The sequence below is a fragment of the Corylus avellana genome, chromosome 11, assembly GCF_965113065.1.
Source record: "Corylus avellana chromosome 11, dhCorAvel1.hap1.2, whole genome shotgun sequence".
NCBI classification, from domain to species: domain Eukaryota; kingdom Viridiplantae; phylum Streptophyta; class Magnoliopsida; order Fagales; family Betulaceae; genus Corylus; species Corylus avellana.
Window position 1 is genome coordinate 7,707,335 of NC_142500.1, and position 26,588 is coordinate 7,733,922.

General features: G+C 39.2%; 1 protein-coding gene across 2 annotated transcripts in view; it reads right to left on the reverse strand.

The window, feature by feature from the left end:
• RUG1 (Regulator of chromosome condensation (RCC1) family protein) overlaps nucleotides 1-25,068 on the reverse strand; it is a 40,234-nt gene extending 15,166 nt beyond the window's left edge. Inside the window, exons 1-10 of one of the 2 annotated variants that reach the window (XM_059575606.2) lie at nucleotides 24,689-25,068; nucleotides 23,807-23,883; nucleotides 13,022-13,100; nucleotides 11,209-11,268; nucleotides 10,935-11,036; nucleotides 7,370-7,463; nucleotides 4,084-4,126; nucleotides 3,930-3,975; nucleotides 3,780-3,826; nucleotides 3,572-3,674 (exon numbers count right to left, since the gene is read on the reverse strand). In XM_059575606.2, the coding sequence (XP_059431589.2) occupies nucleotides 3,572-3,674; nucleotides 3,780-3,826; nucleotides 3,930-3,975; nucleotides 4,084-4,126; nucleotides 7,370-7,463; nucleotides 10,935-11,036; nucleotides 11,209-11,268; nucleotides 13,022-13,100; nucleotides 23,807-23,883; nucleotides 24,689-24,935 (898 nt within the window). In that variant the 5' untranslated portion in view covers nucleotides 24,936-25,068. The remainder of the gene's footprint in view (nucleotides 1-3,571; nucleotides 3,675-3,779; nucleotides 3,827-3,929; nucleotides 3,976-4,083; nucleotides 4,127-7,369; nucleotides 7,464-10,934; nucleotides 11,037-11,208; nucleotides 11,269-13,021; nucleotides 13,101-23,806; nucleotides 23,884-24,688) is intronic. The other variant, XM_088511854.1, reaches the window with a different exon arrangement.
• Between the last annotated feature and the right edge of the window lie 1,520 nt (nucleotides 25,069-26,588).

The window sequence follows — 26,588 nt, forward strand, 5'->3', positions numbered from 1 at the left end:
GATTTTACATGGGCTTTTGCGGGGTTTATGCCCAAATTTGGATTACTTGAGACGTTTTCTTTGGGAAGAGTTGGCTGGCCTTTCTAGTTGGTGGGAGGTGCCATGGGTTATTGGAGGTGATTTTAGTGTTACGCATTTCCCTAGTGAAAGACCGGGGAGAGCACAGTTCACTAACGCAATGTCAGAGTTCTCGGACTTCATTTCTTAACAGGGGCTTATGGACATTCCACTTGCAAGAGGAACATTTACTTGGTCCAATTCTTATTCTTGGTCTAGGATTGATCGTTTTTTAATCTCTCCAGAATGAGAAGCCAAATATCCTAGCCTACTTCAGAAGAGCTTGCTTAGATTGTGCTCGGATCATTTTCCCATCTTGCTTGATTGTGACGGTATGATTGGGGGTAAGAGGCCTTTCAAATTTGAGAATATGTGGTTGAAAACTGATGGTTTTGTGGAAAAGGTGCGAGCTTGGTGGTCTTCTTACAATTTTTTTGGCACTCTGAGTTTCATTTTGGCACGAAAGCTTAAGATGTCAAAGATGGATATCATAAGATGGAATGAGAATGAATTTGGAAATGTGAATGTTATTTGCAAAGAGAAAGCGGAAGAATTGAAGGCCATGGATAGATTGGAGGAAGAGAGAGAATTGGGTGAAGAAGAGAAGAATAGAAAAAGGGTGATTGTTAAGGAATTGGAGATTGCTCTTTTACAAGAAGAAATTAGTTGAAGACAAAAATCTAGGATTCGTTGGCTCAAGGAGGGTGATAAGTGCACTAAGCTCTTTCATCGGATTGCCAACTCTAATAGAAGATACAACTCCATTGAATCCTTGTCCATTAATGGTGTTCCTTCTTCTAATCAAGACAACATTAGGGATCATGCGGTACATTTCTACAAGACTCTATTCGCTGAACAATGCAATTGGAGGCCTAGGTTGGACAACCTTACCTTTGATTGTTTGGGAGCGGGAGAGGCTGATCGGCTAGAATGTTCTTTTGAGGAAAAGGAAGTGTTGGAGGTAGTGAAAGGTATGGATAGAGTCAAGGCGCCGGGGCCGGACGGTTTCTCAATGGCTTTCTTCCAAGATTGTTGGGAAGTGATCAAGGAAGACATTATGGTAGTTTTTCAGAATTTCATACTCGTGGTAAGTTCGAAAAAAGCCTTAATGCTACTTTTATTTCTCTTATTCCAAATATTCCTGGAGCTTCCGAGCTTAAGGAGTTTCGCCCTATTAGCCTTATTAGTGGGATGTATAAGATTATTGCCAAAGTTCTTGCTAATAGAATGGGGAGGGTGTTGGATAGGGTGATATCAAAGCGTCAGAAGGCGTTCATTAAAGGAAGACAAATTACGGATTCAGTTCTTATAGCAAGTGACGCCTGGATAGTCGTATCAGTTCTGGGGAACCGGGTTTGCTTTGTAAATTGGATGTAGAGAAGGCTTATGATCATATTGACTAGAAATTTCTCTTGTATTTTATTGAGGAGATGTGGATTCGGGGAGAAGTGGTGTTCTTGGATTGAGCAATGTATCTCGACCGCTTGCTTCTCTGTTTTGATCAATGGCACTCCTGCTGGCTTCTTTAGTAGCTCTCAAGGGGTGAGGCAGGGAGATCCATTGTCTCCGTTTCTGTTTGTCATGGTTATGGAGGAGTTTAGTAGGATGATTGCTACTGCCACCGAGAGTGGCTTCATTTCGGGCTTTTCAGTGGGAAACAGGCTATCGGAGAGGGTCAACATTTCCTATATTTTGTTTGCAGATGACACGTTGGTATTTTGTGGGGCGAATCTTGATCAAATTCGTTCTCTTAAAGCCCTACTTGTTTGTTTCGAAGCTGCTTCGGGTCTAAAGGTGATGGTCCCGGTAGGTGATGTGGATAATATGGAAGAATTGGCCAGTGTCTTGGGTTGTGAAACGGAGTCATTGCCTTTGAAATACCTGGGGCTCCCCTTGGGTGCTCGCTTTAAGGCAAAATCTATCTGGAATGACATTTTGCATAAGATTGATCAGAGGTTGGCGAGCTGGAAAAGAATATATCTTTCCAAGGGAGGAAGGGTTACTCTTATAAAGAGCACCCTCTCTAACCTTCCTACTTATTTCCTTTCCCTCTTTCCTATTCCTGTCTCGGTGGCTAAGCGCATAGAGAAACTCCAACTTGATTTTCTTTGGGAGGTTTAAATGATGAATTCAAATATCATTTGGTTAAATGGGATAAGATTTGCTCTCCTAATTCCAAAAGAGGTTTAGGGATCAGGAAATTGAGATTGTTCAACCATGCTTTGTTAGGGAAGTGGCTATGGCGTTATGCGCATGAGAGAAGGGCTGGGTGGCGAATGGTTGTGGATGCCAAATATGGGTCCCAAGGGGGGGGGGGGGCATTCTGTCAATATATCGGGGTCTCATGGGATGGGCCTTTGGAGGTATATTAGTAGGGGGTGGCGGATGTTGTCTAACCATACAAGATTTGATCCAGGAGATGGTTTCAAAATCAAATTTTGGGATGATGTTTGGTGTGGAGAAGCGTGTTTTAAGGATGTTTTTCCAGACCTTTACACCATTGCTAATGCTAAAGATGCGTCTATTGTTGACAACTTGGATCTCACGGGGGGAGCTCTTCAATGGAATGTTAGCTTTTCTCAGTTGATTCATGATTGGGAGTTGGAAGTGCTAGCCTCGTTCTATACTTTGTTATACTCTCATAAAATGAATAGGGAATTAGGAGAGGATAAAATGTGGTGGATTCTGTCCAGTAAAGGGAAATTCGATGTTCGATCCCACTATAATGCCTTGGCTAGTACTGAGGCTAGTCATTTCCCATTGAAGAGTATTTGGCGCACCAAGGCACCCTCGAGAGTGGCCTTCTTTACTCGGACGGCAGTGTTAGGGAAGATCCTCACAATCGATAATCTTAGGAAAAGGAATCTCATTGTGATCAATAGATGTTGATTGTGCAAATTGGATGGGGAAACGATTGATCATTTTCTTCTCCATTGTGAGATTGCTCACTCTCTATGGGATGCTATCTTTAGCCGATTTGGATTGTCATGGGTCATGCCTCAAAAGGTGGTGGATTTGTTCGCTTGTTGGTGGTCGGGAGGGCGTTCACGAAGTGCCGTTGTGTGGAAAATGGCTCCCCTTTGCATAATATGGTGTTTACGGTTAGAAAGGAATGCGAGATGCTTTGAGGATTCTGAGAGATCTTTGGAGGACCTCAAGGCGTTTTTCTTCTACACGCTTTTCACTTGGACAACAGCTTGGCTTGCTCCTTTAGTGATTAGCTATCTTGATTTCCTTGTTCTTTTTTCTTCTCCTAATTAGGCGTTTTCTCTTGTATACTCCCTGTGTACTTGGGTTGCGCCCCTCTGCGCTTTTGATATATAAAATTTACTTATCAAAAAAACATTGTTACTGTTGAATAAATTGTTTGTGGTCACGAGAAAGAAAGGCAAACCACACCATGTAGCTTTAGTTTTCTTTCCTTCATAAAGTTTCTTGCTCTTTATAAGCACATGATCATGAAAAATTTTAGAGAAAATTAAAACTACTAAAATTTGAGAAAATAATGAATTACTTGTCAGGACACACGTGTGATAGCCACCACATGCAACTTCTTCTGAATACGGCAGGTTGCTAGTCATGGAACGTGCTGTTGCATTTTTCACCTCTGCAAAGCCCTGAATTAATTTCATTGAGAAATAATAAAATATGATTAAAAACTGACCGAAGAGTTCAAGAAACTATGGGTGAAGAACAATTTAAACACTAACTATGTGACTTACCACTTTATCTACTGCTCTATCACCAAAGATAAACAAAGAGCCATTTTCTGCAAAATTTGGAAAAACGTAGGATACAACATGGAGATTTTAAATGAGGCAAAAGCTTCAGTACAGAAAACAATGGATCAAAATAAAGTCCACACAAAATACCATCAATGCATGCTGAATGCAGCAACCCAGCAGCTACATTTTTAACCTATGTATCGATCAATAAATGAAACTTAACCACCATTGTTAATGAAAAAAATGACATTGATTCAGATATGATCAATCAGCAATTCAAATTACAAGAAGTAAATAACACCTTAATCCCCTCAAGATTCTTGATAAGCCTTGGTGTGTATTCACTGCACAAAAAAGATATGTTAATACATTAAAAAGAAGTATGGCTGGGTAGCATTGAAACTTCCTCAAAGGAGACAGGCTTTGTGTGCAGGGAGCCTCCATGTCAAAGACTAACATGTTTTTAAGACTGCTACTTAAGGAGACAGGCTTTGTGTGCAGAAGGAGTAAAGCTACCAGTTTCCAAGCTTACACAGTTTTGTATTACCCATGAAATTAAAATCCTCGAAAGATGATTGAAAAAAGTGACAAGGAAGTCTTATAAGATTTAGGGGTGTTCGCAGGGTAGGATGTTTGATACAGTTCAGAAGTGGGTTGTGAAGGGAGCCTAGGCTACATCTCAATGTGAATATTTAAAACTCAAACCTGAATTGGAAAGCTTGTCTTTGAAAAGGAGACCTTTGAAAAGCTAGTCTTTAAAAAGGAAACCTTTGGAGTCAGATATGGGGGTTAATTTAAGCAAGGGGAGCAGGAACACAAGCTTCTTTCATATGCTTGTGTCACATAAAAGCGTTAATTTTATATAGATTTTAGTAGTTGATAGCACTCTTTTCTCTGAAGAGGAAAGGAAGAGGAAGAGATAATCCAGTGAGAAACTAAAAAAAAAAACGGATTGAGAAAGTTCAATGGGACTTTTTATGGGGTGGAGTTGATGACAAATTTAAGTTCCATTAAGTTAGTTGGTTGAAGATTTGTACTCAGTTGTCTTCCGGAGGTTAGGGAGTTAGAAATCTAGTTTAGTTTAACCGAGCTCTCATGGGGAAATGGTTATGGCGTTATGCTACTAAAAGGGAGGGTTTGTGGAGATTGGTGGTAAAAACTAAATATGATAGAATGATGGTAGATTGGTGCTCGAACGAGGTAGCGGGCCCCTTTGTACTCCTTGTGTATATATATTTTATAAGAAATGTCACTATCATTAAAAGAGCGCAAAGGGGTGCAACCCTAGTACACAAGGAGTACAAAAAGAACTCCTAATCAGATGAAAAAGAAGAACAAAGATTCAAAAAATTTGCAAAACTAGAAACAAGCAAACTATGATGGCCTGATATCCAAGTCCAGAAAGTGTCGATCACAGGCTTTTGCAACTCGGTCACTGAAGCCTCATCTTCGAAGCTCCAACCTCCAACCTCCATACTTCCAAAATTGATTTGAACCAACATGTTTTACACTTGAAATACCTGGTCCCTCCTCTTGGTGGCCCACAGTCCAACATCAAAGGAAAATGACCTGACAAGATTCTTGGCAATCACCTATGAGAGACATCAAGAAAATGTTCTTCCCATTCTGGAAATAGAAGGAATCTAATAATTCTAGACCACACTTGCAATTCCCAATTATTTGACCAAGTATAATGTCCCCCTACAAATGGAATATCGAAAAGGCCCTGCTCAAATATGAAATCTGAAAAAATCCCCTATAGCTAAAGTATGTCTACAATCACCTGATTTTTCAAACCGAACCACATTAAAAATCTCCCCCAATACACCACAGCAACTACCACCAACTCATCAAACCAACCAATTCATCCTACATATACCTCCTTTCACCATCATCATTAGGGCCATACACCACCCCAAACGCCCAAACAAAATTATCATCAACATTTCTAAAAGTGCAGGCAAGTATATAAGTCTCCACATAATCCTCAATCTTCTCCACCACCCGCCTATCCCAGTTTAACAGCTCTCCACTTGAAGCCCCTCTCAAAGCCATAAAGCACCAATCCACATGTTAACAATCCCATAGACTCCAAACCACCTCCCTAGAAATATTCTCCAATTTTTTTGTGGATAGTAGCTTTGGGAAAGATATTAACTTCGGATAACTTGAGAAAGACAGGAATCATAGTGGTAAACTAGTGTTGTATCTGTAAGAGTGGGGAGTCTATAGATCATATTCCTCTTCATTGTGAACTAGCAAGAGAGTTATGGGTTGCGTTTTTCTGTCTTTTGGGGTAGAGTGGATTATGCCTAGAAAGGTGATTTAGGTATTGGATAGTTGGAGAGGTCAAGTAGAAAGACGAGAAATATTAGAAGTTTGGAGGATGGCTCCTTTGTGGTTAATGTGGTGTACTTAGAGAGAGCAGAATGCAAGACACTTTGAAGATTGTGAGAGAACGGTGGAAAAACTTGAATCTGTTTTGCTTAAATCCTTTTATGCATGGATAGCAGTCTATAGTAGTTCCCTTTTTTCTAGTTTCACAGAATTTTTGGACTTCTTTTCTTCTTTTTCTTCCTTGTATGGGATATACCCTGTAAACTCTCTATGTAAACAGGTTGCGCCCCTTTGCGCTTTTTAATGACACTGATACTTATCAAAAAAAAAAGAAAAAAAAGAAAGCAAGTTATGCTTCTGGTTTAGTATTTCTTTCTAATAGAATTGAGACCAAAAAAGTGACTTTTTTTATTATTTTTGTTCATCTAGAAGGTTGCTTTGGGAGATATTTTATAAGTTTAAAATCTAATCAAGAAACAGGAAAAAATATCGTTGTTGGTCTTGTATGTGAAAAACTAGTGGTGAGACATGTTATCATCATTCGCTACATTGCACAGTGGCTATAGATCTTCAATTACTAGTGTCTTCACTTTTTGGGATCCACTAGTTGATGCCTAAAATGGTTGCAGAGCTGCATTCTTATTGGAAAGGAGCCTTGATTGATATACAAACTTTAAGATTTAAAATGCAGTTCCACTTATTTTAGGTGGACTGCTTAGAAGGAAAGGAAAAGTTGGAGTTTTCATGGTGTTAAGCTTTGTCTGAATAAGCTTAAGCTAATTTTTTAAGATCTTCATCTAATCTATGATTGCTTTAGGCAATATCTCTATATCCTTATGGGTATTCTTGATCTTTTCAATTTATTGCAACTATTAGAAGCACCTTTTGTACACTTCCAAATTACTTGAGCTGTTCTGCTTGTTCCTTTTTAAAAAATAAAATCACACCACCACTTTTAAATCACTTACTATTACAAAAACTTAAAAAGGAAAGAGTGAATGTAATATTTAATTAATATTCTAACACTCTTGTTCACATGTGAAACCAGACAACATATGAAATTTTTTAATGAAATGGAAGATTAGCTATGGAGTTAAATTTGGACTCATGACTTTAGTTTTGATATGATGTTAAATAACCCATTGTCCTAAACGCTTAACTTGATAGGAAAAGATCTACTTAATCATCTAATAAATATTCTATCACTTATAAACTATTGTTCAAGAAGAAAGTAAGAAAGAAAATACAACCTGGTATTTTTGAAGAACCCTAAAATGCTCGACTCATGGCCATGCCCAAGTCTTCCAGAGTCTCCTAAACCCCAACTTAAGGCCTCACCGCCATCTAGTGAAGAATATAAACAATGACCAAGATAAAATAAATGTTATTTCTACAAGCATAAGTTATTTGTAAATAGCAACCAAGAAATAATCACAACTATGAGCTTGTGTTTGTTCAATGCGTACAGGAATGAGGAAATGAGATCTCACTTTCCCACACTATCCACTCCCACGCTGGATGTGTGAAATCTACTCCTATCCCAATTTACTTAAGTATAAAAATCCTGAATAAGTTGATTTACGCACAAATACAAAAAACAAAATCTTTCTCTCTACCTATTTATTCACTCAAAACATCAGCAATAAAGGCATCAACAATTGACATATTGATTCAATAGGAATACCCAAAAGTTGGAAATAACAAGAGAAACACATCTCTGGAAATTTTATTCACCAAAACACCAATTTTTGAAACAAAGCCAAAAGTTGCCTTTAAATAGGCTACAACTCCTAATGCTATGATTATTAGGACACCCTAATCGAATTAAATAACGATTCATAATTATTACAAATAAAAACTCCTAATATTTAACCAACAATAATTCCTAATTACTACAAATAAAGACTCCGCCAATGACTAAGGATTTCTAAAAATAAAGACTTTAAAATTCTTAATAACATATTACGATGGAAAAAACCTCAAAAAGGAAAAAAAAAAAACATAATTTTCAGGATGCGTTCTGCATCACAAACCCATGAAAACCAAAAGTTGTAATGGAAAAAATGAGGAAGCAAAGAAAAAAGAACATTATTTTTTCACTCTTCTCTCATACTACTTCAACCCTTTACTGCTAAAATTACTGATTTTCACCAAAACTATCATTGCCGGACCCATTACTGCCATCTTCTGATTTGCCAAAATTGCCACCACTATCCACTGCAAAACCCTCTGCCAAATACACCACCACCCCTACCCAACACCACTATCTCTAATGCCAGGTCATATGACTTGCACCTTGAAAGATTCTTGAGCACCAAGACATTTCTTTACCTCTCTCTCTCTGTGTAAATCCCAAGATCACCATTTCAACAACCTTCAGCCATAACCAGTACTGTCGACCATAATTCACAAGGACATTGCCACTCTTCAACAACCTCACCACCACCACACCTCTTTGCCAGTAATTATCCTTCTATATTTTCTATTTCTTTTTGAGCAAGAAGGGGGATTAATTCTGGCATAGCTACAGACACAGATTTTGGTGTTTGCTGGAATCTTGATTCAGATTTTCCTGGAGTTGTTCAAAAAAGCTCCAAATATATATATATATATATATATATATATATATATATATATATATATTTTAAATAAGTAATTTAATCTCATTGAAAAAGCGTAAAGGGGCGCAACCCTAGTACATATGAAGTATACAAAGATTCAGTACAAAAATAAGAACGAAGATTCAAAAGGTCAGAAAAACTAGACCAAACAAAAAACAGAAAAACAAACAGCAGACTCATGAGCTGCTATCCATGTGTAAAGAGGGTTGAATCTTATCTTTTTCAGCTCCACCACTGAAGTCTCTCTACATTCCAAGCTCCATGCATTCCACTCTCTCCAAATACACCAAATTAGACATAAAGAAGCTAACCTCCAAACTTCCAAAATGTCATAGCGCTTCCCATCTAACCTCCTCAACTCTCTCACCCTTCTAGGCATAACCCAATTCACAACAGACAAATTACATACCGAGCTCCATAAATCTCACAGTGAAGAAGAAGGTGATCAATAGACAAAAAACCAAGCTCCATAAAAATCCAAATCTCCTGCAACTTTCTCAAAAATCCATATTGCTTGATGAAATGCCTATTTACATTTTAACTCATGGAGTTGTTCAATTGTTTTTGACTCGTAGCAAAGATTGTACGTGAGGCAGCAATGGTACTTTGTTATGAGTGAGCGGAGCAATTCTATAGCTTTCAGAAACTAAATATAAAAGACACGAGGGGCAGAGAGATAGAGGATCTCACTCTACCCCTTTTTTTAATAAGTAATGCAAATTCATTAAAAGGGCAAAGGGGCATAGCCCTAATACACAAGAAGTATACAAAGATAAAGCCTAAACTTCAATAAAAATAAATAAAAATAAAAAAATAAAAAACTCCAAAAATTTAGAAAAACTTTTTCTTTGGATAAATAATTCATTTCATTTATGAGTGCAGAGGAGCACAACCTTAGTACACATGACATATACGAAAAAAAGTCCCCATACATGATAAAAGAATAACAAAAAACCCCAAATTCAGAATAGTTAGAAAATCGAGAGATATTATACACCACAGTTTAACTCAAAAGCGATTTGACCAGGGTGTTCGTGTAGCGACTCAGCGAAAAACGCTAGCTACATTTGCTCTATTACCCCAAAATGACTAATTAATTTGGAGCTTCCCTAGAATTCATTATAAAGCTCAGTTTCACATAATAACTAGGCAATGTGGAACTTAAGCACTCATGACTATCTTTATAAACCACCCACTTTAGGTGTGCTATTTCTCATCTTCCCAATATGGAACCGGGGTCTTACAAACTCCCCCTCTTAAATTCTTGACATCCTCATCAGGGTCATGTCATGTAGTGCACCAATATCACATGACCTGGTGTTACTAGGTGGCTCTAACGACCCAGATAAAAGCGCTAGTCACAACTGTGCTATCACCCCAAAAGAACTAGTCAATTTGGAGTTTCCCTAAAATTCATTAGAAAGCCAAGTTTCACCTAGTAACTAGGCAATGTGGGACTTAAACACTCATGACTATCTTTATAACCCACCTACTCTATGTGGATTATTTCTCATCTTTCCAATATGGGACCGGGGTGTTACAGTTCGTGAGCTTTTCCCTTTTCTTCTCACGATCTTCAAAACATAACATTCCGCTCTTTCCACATACTCCACATTAAGCACAACAGGACTATCTTACACACATCTAGAAACAAGCATCTACCCACCTGACCTCACCAACAATCTAACACTAGTATTACCCTTGCAGGTATAACCCAATGGACTCCAAATAGGGTAAAAATTGACCCTCCATAATTCTCTTGCCACTTCGCAATAGAGTAAAAGATAATCAAGATTCGCCACTTCCCCTACACATGCAACACCATTCCACCACTATGACTCTTTTCTTTCTCATATTATCCAAAACTTTAGAAAAACTAGCAGCAACAGACAAACTATTCTACACTACCACCCAAGTATAAAGGGATTGGAACATCCTCTTTCTCCTTTTTCCTTCTAAACCTAAACCCAATATCAGTACACAAAACCCTAGCAATGGTTTCCAACTGTGACCAAAAACAAACAAATGTACATTCACATTATTTGACCTTGCCATACCAACACAATGTAATAGGAATCACAACTTGGGAATCAGAATTCTAAAAATAGTGATCCAATCCCCAATTTTCATTCCTGACAGCGAAACAGGTCTTAAAAGATGATCTAAATTTCTACAAGTCTTTCCAGTTTCCTACCGGTAACAGCCACCGAGTGCTCTGAACCTAGAGCTGCCATCTTAATGGTGACTCCATTCAAGCATTCTACTTTAGTTGGCAGAGGAACTACTTTTGGTGCCCCTGCATAACAATGCAACATATGCATTAATTCAAACAAATACCAGTTGTTTACTAAGTACCTAAACAACTACTGCAGCAAAGAATATATGTGCTTAATAATGAAATATAAGATGGCAAGTTCAGCAGTTAAATTATATCAACTATACCAGAAAAGTAGAGGTTTAGATGTTACTTTTTCCAAGGCCAAGTTGCCCATTCGAGTTTTTTCCCCACATGTAGAGTTCTCCATCCACTACAAGAAATGGAAAAGAAGAATGCACTTACTTACAAAAGATACTAAAAAAAGAAAAGGAACCCAAGAAAAAGATGATTGACTCCATAATTTTACTAATCCAGATACATTCCTGGTCATTAAATGCAAAATCCGTGACAAAAGACTGCTTAAATGCAGTTTTTGCTCTAATGGGGTAAGTTTGACTCTAACAAAATGTTCAACAATTTCAGATATGCAGGTCAAAGTAAAGAATGATTTGCACCTTGAGCTTACCTGAGATCAATTAACAGTTAACCAGAAAAAAATATACTGAGATCAATTAACAGCTAACCAGAAAAAAATATATAAATCAAAGTTTTAAACATAGAATTTCATGGATCAATATTTAGCTACAAAATGCAAAATCATATACAAAGTCTCTTTATATGCAAAAGGGGATGCAGTAGAAATTAAAACAAACTCAAATTTTTATACATTACAAACATCAAGGTTATAAGTTATTAAACGCATCTTGAATAAAAAACACTCTTACAACCTGCTCTGAAACTGAACTGATAAAAGGGCTTAATAGAAATAATTCATCACTGAACCCTCATACTAACATTTCAATATGAGGAAGAGGCAACAAACTCCTCAACCCTAGCTAAACCTTGAGGAGAATGAAGAAGCAAGGATAGTTACTGATTCTAAGAGAAGAAAACAGGTAACCCCTTCAAAATTCATCAACAATAAGGATCTTCAATTAAACAGATAACATACCCAAGTTCCTTCTAAGAAACTGATGATAATGATAAGCAGCTTAGTATCCTTGCTGGGAAAAGGTGAACAGCTTAATTGTTGATGCTCTGAAGAGAGGTGAACATCTCAACTATTATTGTTCTAAAGAAAAAATGGATGCATCCAAGATGGGCTAATGCAACAAAAAGAGAACTAAAAATGTTTGATAGCTTCAAGCATCTTTTGTAACTAAGTTGCCTAATCCTTACTAGAGCTTCAAACCATCAACGTTTCTCATAAAAGATGGCCATAGGCACTCTATTTTGCCATCTAACGTTATATTGCAGCTTCATTCATTTAGGAAAATCACAATTTCAAAAGCATATGCTACAAAAGATTCCTTTATATCAGATAAATTCTCTAAAAGGTCTTATATCTAGAATACCAATCAGCCTACCTTTATGCGTCAATGATGCCCACAATATACTCATAATGCATTGTTATGTAAGTCTTTCATATTGCAATTACATAATTAGGTCAAATACATAACTTCATTGTGATCAGGATGTTGATGGGTTTTCTCTCTATCTCTCTCTCTCTCTCATATATACACACACACACACACACACGGTATCAAAGTGAGACATATGCTATTAAAACCGGATAACTCAAAAGTTTTCTTCATACAGCCACTAACATTAATTGTAGAAGTGCTGACGTCAAATTGACAGACAAAGCCCTTTTTTTTTATAGGGTTTTCGGTTATTTTTGGCCGTAAACACAAAGTAGACAAAACTTTTAGATGAGTTCTCGTTTTATTATAATTGGAGAATATTGCTTTTAGTAGCATAATCGAGGCAACTATAAATTTGGACTTATGCTCTATTTTCATCTGTAAAATATGACACCTTTGGCAGTTACTTTTCTACTGTCAAATATATGATATACCTGTGGGAAATAGAAAAATATTTCAAAATAAAAGTTTTCAATGCATCATTTACAAGCAAATGAACATTCACCAAGTTCCACAAGGAGTACATTCCTCACTGCATACCTGTAATAGCACAAGAGTGATGATAACCAGCACAAATTTGCACAATTTCCTTCTGAAGCCCAGAAACCTCAACTGGCTCCTGCAACAAGAAAGGCAGGTAAATAACCAACTACAAGAGACACTATAGGCCATGCAGCAATGAACTATGCAACCAATAATAGAAGACCCTAAAAAATTCATTTTTTTTAACACGAACAGAGCACAATTACCAATTAAAGACATGCTTGTAAAATTCAAATAGACAGAGAAGATGCATAGATAGTGGGGTGAGGAAGAGATAGATTTTCTTCTTGAGCTAAATCCAAAATAAGATTTTAAGATAAACTAGTTTCCAAGCACAATAAGCAACTTTTGAGCATAATAGGATGTAGCAATAACAAGCAGTCATGTAAAATGGTCATAGGCTCATTTGCAACTTATATCAGTAGCTTAATTAGTAGATAGATGCTCTAAGGTAGTCTATAGTTAGACTTACAGTAATTATAGCCTCTTTCGCCGAAGAACTTCATAATCCATAATTATTTCATGTTACTTCTCTATGTTGTGCCTTTTTAACTGGGAAAAAAGGAAACAAAAGAAAATGTTGGAATCACTAGGATTAAAGTTTTAAAACTGCAAGGGTTCCACATTTCAGATCCAAGATCTAAATTTATTAAGATAGCAGCCAATTATGCTAATTGTGTCCAAGTTCCTCATTCGTGCCGAAAATTTTACCATTTGATTTGAGATCTTCTTAAAATTCTCAAAACTCTCACTAATTTCACCCAACCTAACATTCACCTCCACCGGATTATCAATTGTTTTACATCTGAGCATCCTTGTTTCTTAGAAAAGATCAAGGATATATTGTCGTTGGGAGATATATATATACCATGTTTCAACTTTGCCACCTCAACGCCTAGAAAATACTTCAAACTATCCAAGTCTTTTTATTTCAAATTCAATTTTATAAGTTTCATATATCATCATAATATCATCTACATAGACGATAAGAGCAGTGACCTTTCCTCAAGCAGACAAACAAAAAAAGCTCTCTTCTCTCTCTTCTTTTCCTTCACGGAGGAGGTGTGTGAGGAGTGTTTTCTTGTCTCCGGTGGGCTGGTGGTGGTAGAGAGATGGGTTTATTAAGAAGCTGGTCGGTGGAAGCTAAGGATTTTCAGATGATGGTGAAGGATGGTGATACTGGTTTGTTGTTCCAGGAGAGAAGCAGGGGTCTAGTGAGGTCTATAAGGTTGGCAAGTAGTGAAGCAATGTGGCTTCTGCACATCTTTGAGGAGTTGGTTTCAGTGAAGGATTCTAGGGTGTTCAGAGATTAGTCTAAGTCGGGATATCCTCGATTTCTAGCTCAGAAATGTTCTAATAGGTATGGCAGCTTTTTGGTGATTGAAGAATGTGAGGGGAGGGAAAAGCGCAGGGCAGTAATGGTGCCGGAAGGAAAAAACCAGAAAGGGTGGAGTAAACTTGAGTCTGAGCTGCAAATAGCCATGAGATTCATTCAACCTTATGTGAACCAAAGTAATGAAGCGGTGAAGAAAAAAAGAAGCTTCACAGAGGTGTTGCAATCCACGGCTCGACCGATTGAGGAACTTTTCTGGCCATCGACAGAACCTATCACTAGGGTACCTAAGTGGCTGTCGGGAGGCAATGCAGGTCAAGTCGAGCCGCAGACGTTGAAGCCTAGTCAAGTTGATGTTCCAGTGTGTTTAGGACCAGCAACCTCTCTCAAGCTTCCAATGGGGTATCCGGCAAACATTTTGGGCAAGGAAAAGGGTAAGGGAGTCTTGTTGGAAGACGGTGATAGACAAAGTTATGACAGTGAATTTCCGGCGATTCTGTCGCCAGTGCAATCCGTCCCTCCGGCGAACTCATCTCCGGGGAAAACTGTTTTGTCGGATAGCAAATCTTTGTCGCATGCAATGGCAGCTGTACACGGACGTACTGTACCTGGTGGGAAGGAATTTTCTGACGGAGAATACGTGGTTTTTGGAGGATTTGAATACGCCAACTTAAGGAATTCGTTGGAAAAATTACAGCTGGAAATTGGCTGTTGTTTGAAGCGGTTAGCAGAAGGAAAACAAGGAGTGTGTGCTAACGGGCTTTCAAGTCTTGGGCCTGCGCAAGCTAATTCTGGTGTTTTGGGGGGAGTTGAGACTCAGCCCAAACAGAAGATGGGCGAGACTCACGCGGTGAATGCTGGGCCCAAAAAATTTTTCAAGCAATACAAGCGTATAAGGCCGAAGAAAGTGAAAAAGCACCAAAAGGCTGGAACGTCGACCAAGCTCGGTGATCCAGGAGCTTCTTCGTCTGGCGCCGGAGCTCACAGTTCTCTGGGTCAGCGGCAAATGGGTTCGCCGGTGAAATCTGCGATGGGTATTCTGGGAAAAGATCCGAGTAGCGCCGGTATGGGTATAACCGGCATGATGAACACCTGGGTCCGAGGCAGATGACGCCGATGAAGCTGTTGGAGGAGGCAGGAGGGGTGGTGGGTGGCAACAGGGGTCTCGATTCTCTGGGGATATCGCCAGCAGACACTCCGATCAGCACCGATATGGGTATAACCAACATAATGGAGAGTGTTCTACACCTGGGTCCGAGGCAGACATCGCCGATGAAGCTGGTGAAGGAGGCAGGAGGGGTGGTGGGTGACGCCAAGGGTCTCGTTTCTCTAGGGGCAGTACCATCAGGTGTTCCGACAATCCCTGTGGCACAGGAGGTGCAGACAGGGGATGTTTACAATGGTTTTTCCGGCAGAGAGGAAGGTGTCCCTGAGGAGGCAGTGGTGATTAGACCTGGGGAAGTTTCTAACTCTTTACCCCTGAGAGTATGCAAGAAAGAGTCTAGAATTGTAGAGTTGGTCTCTTCTGAGGCAGGGGTGGAAGTTCGGATGATATAAGGGATAGAAGGAAGGGAGAAGGACCACTTGGATGATTCCTTGGAGAACCAAAAGGTTTTGGACTGTGGGCTCTCTAAAACCAGCATGGAGGTAGCTATTTCTTCATTGGAAAAATCTACTCCTCTCAAGGAGATTGGTTTGGCAGGTCTAGAGCTGGAAGTATATGAGGTGGAGGATCATAATCCGCTGGCGTGCTGTCCAGCAAAGGGGCTGGTGGTGAATAAGGGGTCCAATTCCGGCGACAGATTCTTGAAGCTTGTGGAGGAATTCAGTCACTATGTGGGGATCACATGTGATGGGTATGAAGGGAAGCTTTTAGAGCTGTTCACAAATATCATTGCAAGCGATGAAGGAAAGGGAGAAGTTACGACCTCTAAAGCGGGTAAGAGAGGCTCGAGAGAACTCAATAATCTGGCATGCTCCATTAATTATGAAGGTAGTGCTTGTCGGGGGAGGGTTAAGGGTAGGGCTCAAAGAGATTTATTATGAAGCCAAGGATTATTCTTGGAATGTGAGGGGTTTGAACGAGAGTAATAAATGTTTAAGGGTGAGAAATTTGACTAGGCAATGGAAGGCGGATGTTGTGTGCCTCCAAGAGACGAAGATGGAGTTTATTTCTAGAAGATTTGTGAAAAAGTTATGGGGTTGCGTTTACGCTGATTGGTGTTTTGTTGCTGCTGATGGAGCTTCAGGGGGCATCTTGTTGATGTGGGACAAAAGGGTGGTCACGAAGCTCGAGGTCTATGTGGGAGAGTTTGTAGCAGCTTGTTCTTTCAAAAATGTGGAGGATGATTTTGTTTGGGCTTTTGCGGGGGTCTATGGCCCGAATCTTGATTTTATTAGACGTTTTCTTTGGGAAGAGTTGGCTGGTCTTATGAGTTGGTGGGAGGTGCCTTGGGTTATCGGTGGAGATTTCAATGTCACTCACTTCCCAAGTGAAAGGTTGGGGAGAGCGCGGTTTAACACCGCAATGTCGGATTTCTCGGATTTCATTTCAGAGCAGGGGCTTATGGATCTTCCCCTTGCAAGAGGGACGTTCACTTGGTCCAATTCCTATTCTCAATCTCGGATTAATCGCTTTTTAGTCTCTCCGGATTGGGAAGTCAAATACCCTAGCCTAATCCAGAAAAGGTTGCTTCGATTGTGTTCAGATCATTTTCCCATCTTACTCGATTGTGATGGCTTGAATAGGGGTAAAAGGCCTTTTAAATTTGAAAATATGTGGTTGAAAACTGATGGCTTTGTGGAAAGGGTGCGGGCTTGGTGGTATTCTTATAATTTTTTTGGCACTCCGAGTTTCATTTTGGCCCGGAAACTTAAGGCTTTAAAGATGGACATCAAAAATTGGAATGAAGTTGAATTTGGAAATGTGAATGCTATTTGCATAGAAAAAGCGGAGGAATTGAAGACTTTGGATAGGTTGGAGGAAGAGAGAGGATTAGGTGAAGACGAGAAGGAAAGAAAAAGGGCGGTTGTTAGGGAATTGGAGATGGCTTTATTACAAGAGGAAATCAGTTGGAGACAAAAATCGAGGATCCGATGGCTCAAGGAGGGAGACAAGTGCACTAAGTTCTTTCATCAGATTGCCAATTCCAATAGAAGGTGTAATTCCATTGAGTCCCTTCGTATCAATGGCTATCCTACTTCTAATCAAGACACCATTAGGGACCATGCAGTGCAATTCTATAAGTCTTTGTTCTCCGAACAATGCAATTGGAGGCCTAGATTGGATAACCTTGATTTTGATAGTTTGGAAGCAAGTGAGGCTGATCAGCTAGAAATTCCTTTTGAGGAAAGGGAGGTGTTGGAGGTGGTGAAAGACATGGATAGAGACAAGGCTCCTGGGCCGGATGGTTTTTCTATGGCTTTCTTTCAAGATTGTTGGGAAGTGATCAAGGAAGACATTATGGCGGTTTTTTCAGACTTTCATTCCCGTGGTAAGTTTGAAAAAAGCCTTAATGCTACTTTTATTTCCCTTATTCCAAAGATTCCTAGGGCATCCGAGCTTAAGGAGTTTCGTCCCATTAGTCTCATAAGTGGTGTTTATAAGATTATTGCCAAAGTTCTTGCTAATAGGATGAGGAGGGTGATGGATAGGGTGATTTCAAAGCCTCAGAACGCTTTCGTAAAAGGCAGGCAAATCACGGACTCGTTTCTTATAGTAAGTGAATGTTTGGATAACCGTATCAATTCTGGGGAACCAGGAGTGCTTTGTAAATTGGATATAGAGAAGGCCTATGATCACATTGATTGGAAGTTTCTCTTGTATTTGTTGAGGAGATGTGGTTTTGGTGAGAAATGGTGTTCTTGGATAGAGCAATGTATTTCGACTGCTCGCTTTTCTGTGTTGATCAACGGCACTCCTGCTGGTTTCTTTAGTAGCTCTCGAGGGGTGAGGCAGGGGGATCCGTTGTCTCCGTTTTTGTTTGTCATTGTTATGGAGGCTTTTAGAAGGATGATTACTGCTACCATTGAAAGTGGTCTCATCTCGGGTTTCTCAATGGGAGCCAATTTATCTGAGAGGGTTAACATATCTCACCTTCTTTTTGCAGATGATACATTGGTTTTCTGTGGGGCGAATATTGATCAAATCTATTCCATTAAAGCCTTACTTGTCTGTTTTGAGGCTGTCTCAGGTCTAAAGGTGAACATGGCCAAATCAGCTTTGGTCCCGGTAGGTGATGTAGCCAATATGGGAGATTTGACTGGTGTTCTGGGTTGTGAAACAGAGTCTTTGCCTTTGAAATACCTGGGGCTCCCATTGGGCGCACGCTTCAAGGCCAAAACCATTTGGGATGATATCTCGGAAAAGATTGATCGTAGGTTGGCAAGTTGGAAAAGATTGTACCTTTCTAAGGGAGGTAGGGTTATTCCTATAAAGAGCACCCTTTCTAATCTTCCTACTTATTTTTTGTCCCTTTTCTCTATTCCTGTTTCGGTGGCCAAGCGCATAGAGAAGCTCCAACGAGATTTTCTTTGGGGAGGTTTAAAGAGAAGAGTTCAAGTTTCATTTGGTTAACTAGGACAAGATTTGCTCTCCTATCTCCGAAGGAGGACTAGGGATCAGAAAGCTGAGATTGTTCAATCAGGCTTTGCTAGGGAAGTGGTTGTGGCGTTATGCACACGACAGGGAGGCTTGGTGGAGAATTGTTGTGGAAGCCAAGTATGGTTCTGAGTGGGGTGCTTGGCATTCTGCTGACACTTCTAGGCCCCATGGGGTGGGTCTTTGGAGGCATATTAGTAGGGGGTGGCAGTTATTTTCCAGCCATACTAGATTTGATCTAGGTGATGGCTCCAAAATCAGGTTTTGGGATGATATTTGGTGTGGAGAAGTGTGTCTTAAGGAAGTCTTCCCAGGCCTTTCCAACATAGCTTGTGCTAAAGACGCGTCTATCACTGACAATATGTACTTCACGGGTGGTGTTCTTCAATGGAATGTTAGCTTTTTTCAGTTGATTCATGATTGGGAATTGGAAGTGTTAGCCTCTTTCTACACTCTTTTGTATTCCCATAGAATGAATAGGGAAGGAGAGGATCGAATTTGGTGGACGCCGTCTCGTAAGGGGAAGTTCGATGTTAGATCTTACTATAATGTCTTGGCTAGCACGGAGGATAATCCGTTCCCTTGGAAGAGCATTTGGCGCACCAAGGCACCCTCGAGAGTGGCTTTCTTTACCTGGACGGCAGTGTTAGGGAAGATCCTCACGATTGATAATCTTCGAAGAAGGAATCTTATTGTGATCAATAGATGTTGCTTGTGCAAATCAGATGGGGAGACGATCGATCATCGTCTTCTCCATTGTGAGATCGCTCGCTCTTTATGGTATGCTATTTTTAGCTGGGTTGGGATGTCATGGGTTATGCCTAGTAAGGTGGTGGATTTGTTTGCTTGTTGGTGGTCGGGTGGGCGTTCTCGGAGCGCTGTTGTGTGGAAGATGGTTCCCCTATGCCTAATGTGGTGTTTATGGTTAGAAAGGAACGCGAGATGCTTTGAGGACTCGAAGAGATCTTTGGAGGAACTCATGGCTTTCTTCTTCTACACGCTTTTCACTTGGACTGCAGCTTGGCTTGCCTCTTTAGTGATTAGCTATCTTGATTTTCTTGTTCTTTTCTCTTCTCCTTTTTAGGCGATTTCTCTTGTATACTCCCTATGTACTTGGGTTGCACCCCTCTGCGCTTTTGATATAAACATTACTTATCAAAAAAAAAAAACTGTATGAGTAGCTTGACTTTGCAATCAAATCTCTATATAGCTCGGGAAGACCACTCAAACCATGCTCTCGAAGATTGTTACAGACCATACAACGCCCGCTTCAGTTTTGCACACTTTACCCATAGAAAAGGAACATTGAAGTCTAGGGGGAGCTTTCATTTTAACTTTTTCATCCAGATCTCCATAAAGGAATTCATTTTTCACATCAAATTGGTGCAACAGCCAACTCAAATTTGCTGCCACCGAAAGTAAAACTCGAATTGAGTTCACCTTTGTTACAAGAACAAATGTCTCCTCATAATCAATTCCGTAGGTTTGTGTAAAACTTTTGCAACCAATATGGCCTTGTATTGTTTCATGGAACCATCGAACTTATGCTTAACAATAAACACCCACACGCATCCAACTGCCTTTTTCCCATTAGGCAATTCAATAAGATCCCATGCATTATTTTTCTAAAGAGCTTTCACCTCTTTCCTCGACTTTGGATCATTAAGTGCCTCGTTTAAATTTTTAAGAATAGACACAGACGACAATTAAAATACAAAGCAACAATATGAGCTGTGAAAGATGATGATAGGAAACAAAATTAGATATAGGATGTTGAGTACATGACCTAACTCCTTTTCGTTCAGCAATACGAAGATTCATATCATCGACAATAGGAATAGAAGAGTTTAAATCACAAATAGAAGTAGTATTACCTAAGTCAGATCAAATGTTTGGCAAATAGCATGGGAATAAACTCTCAACTCATCCACTAGCAGCTCATACAACTCATTAGTAGGAGACTCGTCAGCAAGTGGTTACTATTTGTCATGCTCCAGCTCAGGAGCAAGGACAGGAAAAGGAGTACTCATAGGAAACTTCTCTTCGCTCAAACTCTCCCCCTAGAAAGAATTTTGGGTGGATCAGAAATATGATTGCAACTCCAAAAAACAAAAAAAGTAACATCTATCGAGACAAAATGTTTTCATGATGGGGGATGATAACATTTATACCCCTTTTGAGTAAGGGTCAACCCACAAAGATACATTTAAGAGCACAAGTCAAACCACAAATGTGAACAAAACAAGCATAACAAAACACCTTTGAAGAGACACCTTTGGAAGTAGATAAAGGTGGGGAAAACACCTCAAGAGATGTCTTGAAATCTATGACACGAGAGGGCATCCTTTTTTTTTTTTTTTTTTTTTGATAAATAAGTGATTCATTGAAAAGCGCAAAGGGGCGCAACCCTAGTATACAAGAAGTACACAAAGAAAGGGCCCACTAAAGGCAAAAAGAGGAACATAAAGATAAAAATTAAGGCATAGTAGAAATCTTAGGCACACTACAAGCAGTGGTCCAATGGAACAATGTTCGAATAAGCAACTTTTTGAGCTCTTCCATTGACCTTTCTTGATCTTCAAAACATGCATTCCGCTCTCGCCAAATAATCCACACAAGACACAATGGTGCTATTCACCACACCTCCTTAGCTAAAATATTACGACGCTGACCACGCCAACACACAAACAAATTTGCCACCCCTCCAAACATAATCCTTGTGACATCAAAAAGAGTAAGTACTGCACTCCATAACGCTCGTGCCACTTCACAATGAAGGAGAAGATGGTTGAAAGACTCACCACTTTGCTTACACATGCAACATCATCCCACCACAATGATACCTCTTTTATGCAAGTTGTCCAAAGTCAGAATCTTTCCTAGAGTCGTTGTCCACATAAAGAAACTAACTCGCAATGGAACTTTGACTTTCCATATACTCCTCCACGGGAAAGAGGAAGTTTATGTTCCCAAAGAAGAGAGCATGTGAAAAAAAGACTTTACCTCAAAGATATTTCGTTTGGAAGGATTCCACAACATGCAGTCCGTCACTCCCATACACCTGCGAAAAGCATATAACTTCCCAGAGAACGTTGTCACCACCTCTACCTCCCAATCTTGGACAGCTCGTAAGGAGGGAACATTCCACTGTATGCTGCCATTGGACAGCTGCATATTATCCTTAACCCATGCTTCCTTATTGCTAGCTATTCGAAATAATTCAGGAAAAGCTTCCTTCAAGGGCTGATTCCCACACCAATTATCGTGCCAAAACCTCATATAGGAACCATCACCTATCCCGAAACTGATAAATCTCGAGAAAACTTCCTATCCTCTCCGGCTGTGTTTCCACACTCCCAGTCCAAAAGGACCCTCCACCACTTTGGTACACCAACCGCCATTCATGCACCCATGCTTGACCTCAACAACCAACCTCCAATATGCCTCCCTTTCTGTAGCATATCGCCATAACCATTTACCCAATAAGGCGAGATTAAAAGTGCGCAAGTTTCGGATGCCCAAACCTCCATCTTGAATGGGTGAACAGATTTTAGCCCATTTCACTAAATGGAATTTAGTCTCCTCATTTAGTCCACCCCATAGGAAATCTTGTTGTAGCACCTATTTATGAGATATTCAACAATAAGGCATCACCCCAACAAGATTTGGAGACATGCATATCAAGCACTAAGGACCTAGTTACCTTTAGAAGATGTCGATTTCTCTACTCATAAACTTTGTTTGCTAGGGAGCATCAACACAAATGGTTTGATGGATAATGCCATATTCAAGAATATATTTATCGAGATTACCAGGTATTGTAGTTTGTTTGAATGGTTTAAACACAAAAAATGTAGAGGCACATTACTCTCTCTTTCACCTCGTTACGTAGCCTACCACACATCTTATTATATAGGGTTAGAGAAATATCACAATGACCAAAATATCCTCAAACCCTAATGACTCACAAATCCTAATAACTCTTTTAACACTCCCTCATATAAATCCAGATTGAGAGAAACAAGCAAACGAAAACCACCTAAAAAAACATACTGACCTAGAAAAACGTACTCTAACACTCCCTCTCAAGCTGGAATAGCTTGAAGCACACATTACAAAGACTCATAAAAATAAAATAACAAGAAAATTGTCTAAAAACGTCAACGCCAGTCAAAAACTCGCCGGAAACCGCAATGGGCGGTCGGATCTCACCACAAAACACTAAGGCCGGTAGGATCTCGCTGCAAAACAACAAGGACCGGTCGAAACCCACCGCAAAACACTAAGACCGGTTGGACCTCGCCGCAAAACATCAAGAGGAGATGGGATCTCACCGGAAAACACCAAGGCCAGTAGAATCTCACCGGAAAACAACTCACCGGTCGGAAACCACAGCAAATCACGTAGGCCGGTCGGATATTGATAACAAACGACGATCACGTTTCCCGTGATCAACCAACAACAACGAAAAATTGAACAGGAACTACTCCCCCTAAGCACCAAACCCGATAATAGCTCCATGTAGCGCAAAACAACACGAACTGGACAAAAACACCACAAACTAGCCTCAAAACAAAGTGAACTGAACATGAAACTTGCTGAACCGGTCATAAAACCCACAGAACCGGATCTAAAAGAGACTGAACTGGAGCTGGAATGCATAATGATGTTCATCAACATCCAATGCATGCTTCCTAATCCTATAAGTAGATTAAAAAGACCTGATAAGAAGAATTGAGAGAACAATAACATAACTGTAGAACAATTCATAATAACTATCATTTGGCTAAGTATTAAACCAAACAGACAAAAGGTTAAACAACTATGCAAAAAGATCAAGACACCATACAGTAGAGTAAATTTTATTATCTGATACGCCAAGCTGTCCAAAATCATTAAGACCGGTGGAAAAAACGCTCCCAGGTTCTGTCAAAGAAGGAGGATAATTTATAAGCCCCTGTTCTACACAGTTAACCATCTTCACAATCCATCACCAATAAAAGAAATATCATTATTTCAAAGAAAAACATTGTGCCAGATAAGACATTGTAATAGGAAAAAAACCAAAACCAAAAACAAAGAGCAAGATTAGAGATATGAGAAACATTAAGAAAGAGTCAAATAATGAAAGTATTTTTTTTTTTTTTTATAAGTAATTTAAGAAAGAAACAAACCAGTTTGGAGGAAGTATCCTCCAACCCATTTAAAATGGTGCCAAGTGTCTATAAACATTTAAAACGTACAATAAATTTTTAAGATCATTAATAGCAGTTTACAAACTTAGGCAAACATTTTAAATGTTTATAGACACTTGGCACCATTTTAAATGGGTTGGAGAATATTTCCTCCCGACTAGTTTGAAAAATAGTTCACATTTCTAATTGTCCATATTTTCTTGCTTTCTTTACTCGTACTAATTAGGTGAATTCTCTTTTAATGATATCACAATTACTTTTTAAAAATAAAAAATGAAAACATAGTTTGCACCATTACCATTAAGCAGCACATAACAGCTCTAGCAAGAGTCTCCCTAAATTGCATTTCCTTCATTAAATAAAGAGAAAACTCCTAAAAACTCACATGCAGCATACCCTCTTTATGTTCCATAAACTAAGGGAAATCAAATTTAGTCAACAAAAAACTTTATCTTTCCTGGGGGAGAGAGAGACACAGAGAGAGAGAGATAGAGAGAGAGAGAGAGAGAGAGCAAAAGGAATTGGGTTAGAAGGACCTGCTAAGAAGAGGGTGTGAGCACCGCCACAAGAGATGGCCCTAAGGCTTTGGTCGCGGAACGAAGAGCAGATAGCAGGCCTCCACTGAGAGTCCAAGCCTCCAAGCCCAAGCCTCCCGTAGTCCCCATTCCCCCACACCGCCGCGAACCGTTTTCCTGACGCCTCATTCGACACCCATCTTCCGAATCTCCTTGTTTTCAAATCCAATCTCCTAACAATTTGCCAACCGCAACCTCTATTCCACATTTTCTCCCAAATTTGGAAACACTACCAGACTAGCATCAGATCATTGAGATGAGATGACAACTGAGAGGGAGAGAGAAGAAAAAGCGAAGCAACTTATGGCTCCAAGAACTGCAACGTCCTTCGGAGGACCGTATCCATCCATGTGTACGCAAGAAGAAGTTGGTATCGTCGGTTAGTTCTTCCCTTTTTTTATAATTTTCTTTCTTTCTTTTTTTTTTTTTTTTCTTTTTTTTTTCTCTTTTTTTTGATAATTTTCTTTTCTCCTATCATATATTTTTCGCCTTTTTTTTTTTTTTGGTTTTGCTATTGGTTCTCTCTTCAAATTTGCATTACCAAATTAAATTCTTAATTCTCATACATGAAAACATAAAGAAGTTAGGATGGGTTTGGGTTAACGATTTCAAAAAATGAGATTTAAAAATAATAATTTTAGAATATGTGATTTGAAAATGTAATTTTTAAAATTGTGATTAAGTATTTGGTAAAATCACAATTTAGTATTTAAAATCGAGCGTTTTTTTTTTAAAAAAAAAAAGGTAATTGATAGCCTGTGATTTGAAATTTATATTTTTCTATATTTTTAAATTGCAATTTTTTAAAGAGTAAGTATATTATAAGTCCATGAGTCAACCCTCCAAAACTAAAAAATCTATTTTTTTTTTCAAAAAATTACTCTCCAAGTCAATTGAAATGTCAATAAAATTCTTACCGTCAAAATTATGCAACCACCGTTAGATTGGTTGAAAGGGTGCATTTTACTAAAGGTCATATCAGTCAAATTTTTTGATCCTACGTGTCCACAGTGAACACGTAGGATCAAAACTCATCGTTTTGGCAAGCCAAAACGATGAGTTTTGATCGACTTGGGGTTTTTTTTTTAAATCCCCAAATTGTTCATCTTCCCCGACAACCTTCCCAATCAAACCCGCGTTTCCCCAACGCACCCACGGAGACCCACCAACACGACAGAACCCACCGGCCAACACTCAGTCCGACGTCCAACACTCAGTCTAGCGTCAGTTCTCCGGCTAGGGTTCCGTGTAATCAAAATTTTTTTATTCAAAAAATTTTGGTCCCGGCTAAAGGTTGAAGAAGGTATTTTCTGAATTTTTTTTGTGGGTTTTGTTGATTTGAAGAAATGGAAACATTTTCTTGTAGTTTTAGGAAGTTTTTTGTTGTATTAGAACCTTATTGTCGAAACCCCCATCCCTCAAGATTTTTGTCAAATCTATGTTGGATTTATATATTGCATTGTTGTATTGAAATCTTATATATACTTTATTGCATTTTATATATACTTTATTACTAAGGATTGGCAGTGGGTGTGGTCATAGAATTTTTTGGTTGTGGTCCTGGAATGAGAGAAGTTGGTACTTTATTCCATTATTAATTCTGAACATTTTTAGGCTTAATGGCTTTGTCCATAAGAAGCAGATGATATGTTTTGTCGTGTTTTGTCCTTTGACAATTGGAAGAGGTAGGTCATAGAGAGGGTTTGGAATAATTATAACAAGAATGGGTGGTAGTTTGGCATTTGTGGCACATGGGTTGGGTGATTGTCCACTATTTATCACATTTCACTTCGCATAGAGAAAATATATATATTTAAACTTTCATGCAATTTTGAAAATATATCAATGCACATAGAGTGCA